General features: G+C 37.4%; 1 protein-coding gene across 1 annotated transcript in view; it reads right to left on the bottom strand.

The window, feature by feature from the left end:
• Positions 1 to 5,910: 5,910 nt before the first annotated feature.
• Positions 5,911 to 12,098, bottom strand: part of LOC132405186 (E3 ubiquitin-protein ligase SH3RF1-like) — an 87,418-nt gene continuing 81,230 nt past the window's right edge. The window contains exons 12-13 of the mRNA XM_059989881.1: positions 10,632 to 10,948; positions 5,911 to 6,305 (exon numbers count right to left, since the gene is read on the bottom strand). Of these exons, the coding sequence (XP_059845864.1) occupies positions 6,134 to 6,305; positions 10,632 to 10,948 (489 nt within the window). The 3' untranslated portion in view covers positions 5,911 to 6,133. The remainder of the gene's footprint in view (positions 6,306 to 10,631; positions 10,949 to 12,098) is intronic.

Raw genomic sequence — 12,098 nt, 5'->3', positions numbered from 1 at the left:
CACCACTAGTGGTTCGCTTACTGCCATGCCCAACACTAGCTGCAAGCATGCCATGACGATCCCCAGGCAGTGGCGGTATCATTCTGTTCCGTAGACATCTCTCAATTTCTAAATTATCATTTCTTTTCTTTCTTTCTGTGTTCGCACGGTTTGTAGCCTTTTGCACACTGGCCATTTGTCTGTCCTGATGGGTTTTTACTCTCGTTGATTCTATTGTGTTTTTTCTATTTACTGTAAATGACTGCAAGAAAATGAATCTCAGCATTGTCTATAGAGACATATGTACTTTGATAATAAATTTACTCCAAATACTTTGCATCTAGACACGTTTCAGGAAGAATTTTTTTTTATTCTGCACAATGTAACCCTATTTTATTACCGTCTCCTTCAATTTCTCCATTAACACATTACAAAAAAAAAATCCACATCATAAATATCTGAAAAAGTACCACATTCTCATACAACAGCCATACCCTTAAAGGGTTCATATTGTGCAGTGCTTCCATTGTGCACCTGACCCTGCATGCTTCTACACTCAAGGCGAACCAAGTAACACATAAAGATTGTCTTACATTTTAAACATACAGACAACACAGTTACATAACAAATGGGAATGGCATAAGGAACATTACATCTAGTACACAGTGACACCAAAAGTACACTGAGATTGATGCATTGTGCTAACATATCTTTAAAGATTCAACTGAGATTTGTAATCCTTAAGATGATTTGCTGTCTTATGATGTTTTAATTGATCTGTATCCAGGAGTGCCATCTCAGTAAATTTTAAAAACATTTTTCTTCATGGGTATTTTGTGCGGTTTCTTCCACTCCAGTTTTAGAGTATTATAGTTATATTTCATCACTAGCTACTCATCTTTATTAGTGTACTGAAACAGCTGCTGGTTTTCATTGGAGGACATTAGCGATACTCCAGTTATCACGATTTAACCACCACTGCACAGATATGTGCACCTCTGTGGTCAATGTGGCCCAGATCAGGAGCCGATCAAAATGAAACAAATTCATGCATTGCTATAGTGCTTTAATCACCTCCAGTAAATTTGGAAGATGGAACATTAGAGGAACAAACATATCAATTTTCCCTAAAGAGTAATGAGATGAATATCCAATTGACTATTGCTTTGCTCATTTTAAATGAAGGCTTTCCTAGTCCCTTTCACATTGTGCTATGGAATATATATTGATCAACATTGACATGCTCAGGCAGACAAAATTGCTTCAATGCAGCGTTTACTCCGCATTTCACCGGAGTTCATGGTAAATAAAGAGATCAAGCTTCAGAGTGGTATTCAAACCCAGAACCTACTGGCAGCATGAGTTTAACAGGTGAGCATTCGACTCCACATTGATAGTCAGTACACCAACACTGAATTGTTATTTGTGCTATGCATCCCACAGTTACCTCCCTAGGTGTTTTTAAATGAGTTTCTAACTGATATGGATTGCGCAGGATTAAATGTAGCTATTCCACGTGGCTTGTGCTTGTTTATACCAGTCATTAGAAACTTAAATGGTTTTCAAAATGATTGTGTACAACTGACAATAGAGATTCCAGCTAGATGAACAAGAGTCCAATTGTTAAGGAATAAGAATCACCAAAATATTGAAAAGCCAGACCTTGAAATATTTGATTTTTTTAAAAAAAGGTAATAATTAACACAAAGACTGCAAATATACCCCAGTAATTTTATCAGATATAATGTGTGTTGAACCTCATTATTACAAGCGATGGATATATGGATTGTACACAGAGTTTAAAGGTGCAGTAATTTTTTTTACCAACCAGGATATCAGAATTTCTGCTTAGTGTAACATGCATCTTAATTACAATATTCTTCCGATGAGCACCCTTCCAAGCAGAGATGTAATTGTAAATATACATTTCCTGAAAATTGAAGTTAACTTTTAAGTTCTGAACGATTAAATCCAAGGCTCATGTCAGTTCAGTTAAATCCTAATGATTTATCCCCTCACACTTGCAACAATTACATCTCTGCTCTAGAAAGAAATGGCCAAAAGATAATTAAATGCTTGATAAATACAGTACTTGTGCAAAATGACTTTGATATATAAGAGAAAGAGTGAAAAGGGGATAGAGAAAGAGAGCAAGACCTTCGCACAGTACTGTATAATTAATGATTATTTGTATTTTCCAGTCAAATTTCACTGAATTGATTATTAAGTCATAAACAAATTGTCTGGATGTTGAAGGGTTAGAAATTTATAATTGTTTCTCTTCTGATCATTCATTCAGTTTGTGCTGAGTTTCTGATTTGAATTGATTTACCATTGACTTTACTGCCTTATTGTTGAAGAGACAACCAGCCTTTGTATTGCTGTGATCCCATAAACCCAAGATTGAACACTGCAAATTAAATTGGATCAAAAAGGACTTGAGCTTTTGCAGTATTTATAAGCAGCATGGGCATTAGAATGACAGAGCAATTGCTGTGGAGACAGAGGAGAAAGGGACCAACCACTTCCATATTTATCTCAGTTGGTCAAGCTTGTGAATTGGGCCTATTATCCAGTACCTGAGACCAAAGGTAGTAGCTAAAGGCAGACCGTTCAATAAGTTTTGGTCAGCTCACTGCTATGAGATGGTCTGTGCATGGTTCAGGACCTTGCCAATATCAATTTGCAAGCTTTGCATTGTGACTGTTGCATGCACACCGGAAGGGGAAAAAAAAGTACAAATTTCCTTCACGGAAAGGAATTAGTGAACAATAATCATGTAGCTTCATGGTCACTTTTACTCATATGAGCCTTTTCATTTTTAAATAATCCACATTATTTAAATTGACTGAATTGCACTATTGTAATAAATTTGAGAAATTCTGCAGATCTCATTGTAAAAACCTGTATGGGTGGTATGTAAGACAAGTTTTTCCACTGTACTTCAGTACATGTGACAATAATAAACCAAATTACTAATTTAAGTTCTTTGACTACCATGGTAAGGTTTGAACTCGTGCTTCTAACCCACATCTCAATGATTACTAGTCTGTTAAAATAACCTTCAATCCCTCCGTTCTGCAGACATAAAATGAGAAAACTAGGAGCTAACATGGGAGAGCCATAGCATTTCAGCCATGTTTTCAGATCTCCACCAAAGGTTGTAGGTCACCAATGAAACAATTTTAAAAAGTGCTGAATAGGAGCTAGGTCTGGCATCCTCTCAAGATTCTTTTTTCACCAGCACATCTAATCAAAAATCAGAAATCCTCCCTGCAGACTTTCAAGAGTTCACTTATATCCTGAAGGTATTGCTGTGCGACATCACCCACTACCTTACCCAACACAGCCTTGCTCCTGGCCCCTGTTTTTAGTGCTGTTCCATGGTCTTGCTTTGAGATCACCATTGAAGCAAGTAAGCTGTTGCAGCAGGGTGCCAGTTGCAGCTGAAATCTCAGCCAAGTAATATTAACAAAGACATATGCCCACTCCTGGGCAGCCCTTAGGCCTCCATGCAGTTACTGCAGCTGCAGTCTCAGGCTCTCCATTAGAAGAAACAGCAATGAACAAGATTTACTCGCTGTTTCTAAAGTATTCTTCTTTGTTTTGTACACAGAAGTCACACAGTCCTAATAATATCTGTCAAAGAGTCCAGTTTTTATGTTCTGCAGTGCCCTCTTTTTATTCAATTAAGACCTTCTCTTAACTTCAAATTGGTTCAATGTATCTTTTGTTCAAGCACACTGTGCTTACTTGAGGTCTTTTTAAAGAGAAAGAAAAGATTACCATTATATTGTACTTGGAAGCCTCTTTGAGAGGGCAGTAAATATTCATGGGAAAATACAGCCACTTCCTTTAGAGGAGCAGATTGAGTACTAATAAGAAAGTAGTTATTCATACAGTGGAAAAGTCCCAGACTTCGATCTTAACTTTGATCAGAATGTTCACCCAGCCATTTTACAAATATTACTGACAAACTGTACAGATGGGCAAAAATGTACAGATGATATAATAATTAAAATTACTTCTCTCTATGTTCCAGCCCAACCTTTACTCAAACATTTTGTGATACCAGTTAGAAAGTGCAGAATGAAGGAAGATGAGTTGGTTAAACCCATTTCTTCCAGGTACTGAGGGTAATTTTTCCTTCAATTGTTGGGAAGAAAATGTTTTATTCTATTATGTTCATTCTGCATCTATCTGACTCATGTAATCTTGTGCAGGTCACTGTGACAATTCCCTCTGCTCCAAAATAAATGACAATTCTGATAGTTTACATTTACCTAACATTTCCAATGTACTAAAAATGCACCAAAATACTTCAAAGGATATAACTAACTGAATTTGAAAAGCTTAAATGGGTGTTTCAACCAATTTCAATGGGTGAGGAAACAGGAATTTGAAAGGACAGATATAAAAGTAGCATGTAGGTTAATAAACCTACAAGAAGAAAAGCAAAACAGAACATTGAGGTTAATGTCCAAAGGGATGGAACTGAAAGCTATAGAAATTAGGATAAATTATTTTGAATGTTACTAGAAGTACTAAGTGGTTCTAATCACAGAATTACAGAAAGCATTCAGATTTTGCAGAAGGTGTAAAAAGATTTAATAACCAGTAAGAAAAAGATGTGGTTCTATAGAAAAAAGGGGTAGCCCGATCAAGGTTTTTAAGATTTGAGAATTTGGTTAGGTAGGTGTAGAGCCCATTTCTACTTGTGGAAGTGAACAGAACTAACGATTATAAATTGAGTCACTAATATAATCATTGAGAAATGCCAGGCAAACTGGGAAATAGCTGAAATGCCAGATTCACCACTAGCAGTAAGAGTAGAGACAAAATAAACACACACAATAAGAAGTTTGACAAATGTGTGTGTGAGAGAGATTTAGTGGGGTAGGAAGTGCTCTGTGTGGAACTGATATGAACCTGTTGGCCCAAACAACTTTTTCTGTACTGAAAATACTTGTAATTCTTTCTAAGGAAAACTCCTTTCCTCCTCTTTCATACCTAATCAATCACTTTACTGCTGCACCGCAGAAATGGAGACCTTTCAAACATCTTCAATCTCAATTTACCTCACAACTTCGTAACCAATTAATTTGAAATGGAATTTTACAATGCCTGAACTGTTTTGCAGTTTGTTCTGACTTTAATTTGTCAATGAAAGGAAATTTTATTTGCTGATCATTAAACCTTAAACACCGTCTGCCTTGATTCCTTGCATTCAGAGCCTCATCTTGAGTGTTACTCATCTACAAGGTAGAAATCAAACCTGTGATAGAATGTACTTCCTTTTCCTCTCACAAACTTAGGAGTATTTTAAGGACCTATCTCAAGAACTTGCATTCTGACAGGACTTTCCTGATGATTAGCTGTCCCTCACCTTCTTTCAGAAGTTAATGAAAATGGATAAAGTCTTTCCCAGGTTAAATATATACAGCCAGGTTATCTTTTAAAATTTAATACAGTTAAACCTTATGAATTTTGCTAAATAATGTCTGACCTTTAGTTCATTTTGGTTTGGACTAGAAAGTCATTTTTTATAGAATGGAGTAAGTCTAGTGCAAAAGAAAAATGGCTAAATGACTAAAAGTAATAATTAAAAAGGATATCTATAATAGCTGGAATACAGTATATCTTTTCCACAAATGATGTTAGAGATACCATTCCCTTCAATAAACACTGCTATCACACAGATAGCTCAATAAGTGCTCAATATAAACACATCATCTTAATTTATCAAGTAACAAACGACTGTCATAACAGGTATTACCTATCTAACACTTACTGAATGACTTCCAAATTCAGCCTTACAAAGAGGATTATTATACTGTTAAAGCTGCACTCAACAGTGCATGAACCTTGGGGAAAAAAAAGGGAGTTCTGATGTTGTGACTGAAAGAGGGCTGTTATCTTTTTGGGAGGTAATGTAGGTGAAATTGGCTCCAGGTACTACTACTGTGCAAGGTGTCAAGTTGGAGAATAATTAATTATGATCCTTCCCAGTGCCTATAGATTGCTACATGTGTTTAAGTGCATTGTGTGTGAAGACTCATATTGGCAACATAACCATACACAGTGTTTGGGCCAAGCTGCCTTATTGGGATGATACCACCTCCTTTCAATTCCAAGCAATTTTCAAATTTCAACCTCACTTTAAACTTTCTACAAAGCTTCCTGGGAAAAGGCCTGTCTTCCCACTCTCTGTGCATGTCCCTTGGAACCAGCCATCCTGACGCTTTCTGTGCACTAGGACAATGTCACCCTGCTCCAAACTGAGCTCCACCTCCTCTTGCGCTGGATAAGAAAGGACGGCTCGGCATCTGTGGGAAGAAAAAGCAAAGGGGTAGTGAGGAGAAGGCAGCAGATATGTAGTTGACTTTAAACTTTGTTCTGTCCCAAAGGAACCCCTTTCCCTTCTCAAGCAGCTGGCTTGTCTGACCACCACACAGTTTTACTGAGTTCTGGATGTTGTCAAAAAGTCTTCCTGTGTCTTCTCTTTTACATTCCTCTCCCTTCTTAATGTGGATCTCGAAATTATTTATAAGGGAAAACAAAATAAATACTATGCTGTTTTTGTTTAAGGTGGAAACTCATTTAGGTAGCTGCTTACAGAAAGAATCAGTAGTTAGGCTTCAATATTCACTGAGTGACACTGATGAGGAAACAAAGTCTGACATATCTAGGTGATATCTCTAAACTCACTGATGAAATAAAGTAACGTGGAAGAGCAAACTATGAGAGAGTTAGGGGATCATAAAAGTTCTGCAAACATAATCAATAGATTAAATAAATGGGCCAGAAAATGAAAGTTGCACTATAATGTAGGACAATGTTAAATTATCCACTTTGTTTAAAAAATCGAAAAAGGCACAGAAGTGGCTGAAGGGCAACCAGTGAATGTACTGTATGTAGATTTCCAGAAGGCATTTGATAAAGCGCCAAACCAAACGTTATTGTGAAAAATGAAAGTTCAAGATAGAAGAAGCCAACACCCTTAATGAAGGGTCTCAGCCCAAAACATCAACTGTGTATTCCTCTCCATAGATGTTGTTTGACCTGCTGAGTTCTTCCATCATTTTGTGAGTGTTGCTCTAGATTTCCAGCATCTACTGAATCTTTTGTGTTTATGATATACAGGGTAACACATTACTATGGGTTGAAGATAGAATCAGGGAGGAAGCAGAAATGGATCATCCTCTACTTAGCAAGATATAACCATTGATGCACTGCTGATCAACAATCGATATTAAGTTCTTTTGGGCACCAGATTTAAGAAAGGATGTATGGGCATTAGAGAGGTCCAGAAGATGCTTACAAGAATAAACCCAAAAATGAAAGAATTAGTGTATGAGGGGTGTGCGATGTCTCTGAGCTTATACTCACAGGAGTTTAGGTGAATGAGGGGGGACCTTATTGAAACATACAGAATAGTGAAAGGCTTAGACAAAGTGGATTGGGAGAGGATGTTTCCTATGCTGGGAGGGTCTAGAACCAGAGGGCACAGCCTCAGAATAGAAAACTGTCCCTTTAGAAAAGAGATGAGGAGGAATTTCTTTAGCCGGAGGGTACCAAATCTGTGGAATTCATGCCACAGGTGGCTGTGGAGGGCAAGTCATTGGGTATATTAAAGTGAGGATTGATAGGTTCTTGATTGTTAAGGGCATGAAAGGTTATGGGGAGAAGGTACAAGTATGAATTTGAGAGGAAAGATAAATCAGGGATGTCTGAATGATGGAGCAGACTTGATGGGTTGAATGGTTAAATGCTGCTCCTATGTCTTATGGTCTTCTATTAATGACTTGGATGAAGGTACCAGAGATGTGGTTGCTACTTCTGTTCATGCCGTAAAGAAAGGTTGGATTATACGCCATGGGGAGGACACAAGGAGGCTATATCTGGATATAGATAGGGTAAGGTAGCAGCCAAAAAATTAGACTATAATATGAAAATTGATAGGAAAAATAACAAAGAAGCCCATTTCTAAAATTGAGAGATTGCAAGATACAGAGCAAACTGCTTGTCCTAGTGCACATTTTGCAGCAGGTTTTAACATAGTTCTTCTACTCATCTGCTAAAAGAATTTTATTGCTTATTGCTAATGGAATTGAATACAAAAGTAGGGATGTTATCCTTATTTAAATAAATATGTTAATGTGAGGGAAGCATTTTGGAAAACACACCCTAAATTTCAGAAAGGCAGTTTGCAAGAGGATGGTTGGTGAGGATAGACTTGGATCTGCTGGAGTTTAAAAGAATAACGTTTGAATTAATTGAAACATAAGACCCCAAGGGATCTTGAGAGAGTGAATGTACAAGATTTTAGAACTGGGGTAAATGTTTAAAAATAAGACAGAGAGGAGGTGGATTTTTCATTCCCAAAGGGTTGTGAGTTTGTGCAACACCCTTCCTCAAACTGTGGCAGAAGCATAGTAGGTATTTTTAAAGCAGAGGTAGACAGGTACCCACAATGCAACGAGGTGAAAGATTCCCATTTAATACGTAATTAATGTTACATTTAGAGCAGCCATATTCTTATGAAATGGAGGAACAGGGTTAAGAACACTTGTAGCCTAGTTCTGCTCCCAATTGTTATCTTTGGAGGCTTTTATTTTAAAAGAGAGTCACCTGTGAAGATTCAGCGATATATTGGGAATTATTCATGAAACACATGCAGGTACAGCAAGAAATTAAAAGAAGCATTATGTTAGCTTCTGAAGTAAATTCAGCAAGTTATGAATTTTTGGAATCCTCACCTCAAAAAAAACTATATTTTCTGTGTTTGAATATATTGAATAGGTGTTTTGGATGCTAAGGGAATAGAAGAGTTTCATAATACGATAGGAAAAGTTGAAACCAAAGACTACTTGTGATCTAGTTCATGCTTGAACAGGCTCAATTGGCCATAAAAGCTTAGAATTGGTCATATTTCTTATGCAATGTTCTTACTAAGAGTAATACAAGACTTGCATTTATATAGACTTGTTCATGAACTGAGAATGTGCCAAGACATTTTATGGCTGATATACCCTGTTTTGAAGTGAAGGCATTACCTTCAGAGAGCCAGCTTTTGCTCACAGGAAGGATAAATGTGATAATGATGAGCTTATCAGAAGTGCAGTAAACAGTGTGTAGAATAGTAACAGGTTTCAGGAAATTCAGATGAAACTGTTTAAATAGGCAGACAGAAGATTGACGAAGTTAAACACAGAAGTGTGAAATGATTCATCTTGGTTGGAAAACAAGAAGAGTATGAACTAAATCAAATATTTTTAAAGATATTGTAGATGCAGATTAACACACACAAAATGCTGGAGGAACTCAGCTGGTCAGGCAGCATCTATGGAAAGGAATAATAATCGACATTTTGGGCCGAGGAAGTCTCGATGAAGGATCTCAGCCTGAAACGTTGAATTTTCATTCCTTTCCATAGATGCTGCCTGACCTGTTGAGTTCCTCCAGTATTTTGTGTGTATGTGAGTGTGTTACTCTGGATTTGCAGCACCTGCAGAATTTCTTGTGTTGTAGATGCAGATGTTGAGGATGGCTTGACAGTTAAGAAGATTGCTAAAGAGATACAGAAAATTATAGGGAAATTTAATAATGGTGTTCAAAGCCTTGAAGGCTTTTAAGGAGGAATTGGCACGATAACAATGATATATGGATTTAAGGTAATTGACATGAGAACCAGAATTATTTTATTATCACTGACTCTTATGATGTGAAATGTGTTGTTTTGCAGTAGCACTACAGTGCACAGACATAAAAAATAAATAAATAGCACAAAGTAATAAGGAATAATGAGGTAGAGTTCATGGGTTCAGAAATCTGATGGCAGAGGGGAAGAAACTGTTCCAAAAACAAAATTCTTCTGAGTAAGATCAAGACCTCAGGATCCATTCCAACTTAAGGTGCAGTGCAACAGTTTAAGTGAAAATTGATGAATCCTGACTTCCTCTTCACAGGATAACACTGCAAAAGATTTCTGCTGCTATAATAAACAGACGTCATCTCCTTCAACACACACTAATTTGCATAATTTACTCATCCGGTGGCCTTTGTAATCACGACTGTAATAGGTTCCTGCAGTTTCAACTTAGTGCGCAAATCATTCAGTACAGACTGCAGGGCGGAGCTTACTTGAATCTTCTGGCAAAATGTTATGTTTCCAATCATAAAGCTACATGGTTAATCTGATCAATGACAAAAGTTGGTAAAGGATGAGAGGAGAGGGAAATTACCTTTTTATGTCCCAGCGGATGACTTAATTTTAGTCCATTTTCACATTCTAGGCATGGCATTTATTTTTCCAATGGGACAGGGATGTGTACTTATGTAGTTATTCATGTCAAGATAACATTGTGGAGCTGATCGTGAGCCAGCTGCATGATGTAATGGGGAATAAAATCATTTTTCTATAAAGATGAGCTAAACAGCTTCCCTCGCTTCCACTCTGCCAATATTCTGACATCATAAAATACAACAGTTAATCCAAAACTAATTTTGCACTGAACGACCTCACCTTCCAATAGTGAGTGGGAACATATCTGTCAGAGGGTATTGGTGTAATTTTATATTTCTACTTCCCTTGACATTAATAAAATTACTCCCCTTCTTTTCATTACCATCACTCTCAGAAATCTTGTTACCTATTGAAGCACATTGAATGAGTTTGTGATGAAATTGGATATTCTTCCACAGCAGAGCTGTGCAGGGGAGATGGAGGGGTACAACGATAACAAGAATCCCAGGAGCCGGTTTTTTTGTGTACCGTCTGAACCTTCTCCTCAGTTCCTGTTGGGCATGAACCAGCTCTGCTGTGAGAAACGACGGGGGCCAGGATTTCTTGTAAAACTGGTTCCTCCGTGACCTGTTCCGGCTTTACCGACTTGGTGGCAGCCTGAAATTTAGGTCTCGTGGATGAAGCTGCACACTGAGGCACAGACGTTCCGAGGCCAGTCTGAGCCTGAGAGAAAAAGAAACAATAAATGAGATTCATTGCAAGACTGCATCGTGATACAAAGAAAGAATCCATCTGTCATACAGCTGAAGCTAATTATCTCATTTAAAATGATGTATTTCTTATGCAGTGACAAGGTCCATGTGATTCATATATTTGGGTTATCTCAGTCACTTCTGGAAAGTCATGAAGCAGCAACTCTCTTCAACTACTAACTTAGTCAATGGCCATCAGTCTTCTCTACACTGCAGACATAGTGATGACCCTGACCTTCCAGTCATCTGCCACTTTAATCCTCCATTGTTTTCCCAATCTTCTACTCTTCCAATGGAACTCATTGTATGCTTAAGGAAGAGCATCTCACCATCCACCTCAGCATGCTACCACTTTAAGACTCAATGCTGACTAACCTCAATAAAACTTTCCTGTCTGTGCCAGGGTTTTCTAGCTAATCTTTGACTTAAGATCACTTTATTATAATGTTAACTCATTGTTTTCCTTTCTCTATAGTTGCAGCTTGACCTTCAGGTATTTTTTCAGTATTTTCTGCTGTTAAATTCAAAGTGAATTTATTATCAAAGTACTGTATGAATATCACAACAACTTTGATATTCATCTTCTTGCAGGCACCCTCAGAACAAAAAAAAACACCATAGAATACACACACACACACACACACACAATCTAATGTGCAAAAGAAGGCAAATCGGACAAATCATATATAAAAAATAAACAAGTAATACAGAGAATATGAACTGCAGAATATTCAAACTTTTTATGATATCCTGGTAGTTTTGTTTCATGCTCATTTCTAATTATGACTAATTATCTTTAATTCCAGGTTACTGACTGAATATAACAACCTGGAATGCATTGATAACTGGCCTTGTGGCTGTGGACCCACTTCTGTGAACTTCAGTTCTGAATGTCATTTGCTTACTTTTATTGTACTAACAGTTTGCATTAATTGTTTTTGTTTTTTTTTGTGCATTGGGTGTCTGATGGTCCTCCTTTTATAGGTTTTATTGGCTGTCCTTGTTTTGTGGCTGCCTGTAAGGAGAAGAATCTCAGGGTTGTATCTAGTACAGTCGGCCCTTCTTATCCACGAGGGATTGATTCCGGGACCCCTCGTGGATACCAAAAAACGCAGATGCTC

The sequence above is a fragment of the Hypanus sabinus genome, chromosome 15 (genome assembly GCF_030144855.1).
Source record: "Hypanus sabinus isolate sHypSab1 chromosome 15, sHypSab1.hap1, whole genome shotgun sequence".
Lineage (NCBI taxonomy): Eukaryota > Metazoa > Chordata > Chondrichthyes > Myliobatiformes > Dasyatidae > Hypanus > Hypanus sabinus.
Note: the sequence above shows the minus strand (reverse complement) of the source record. Positions and strands in the feature narration are given on the sequence as shown.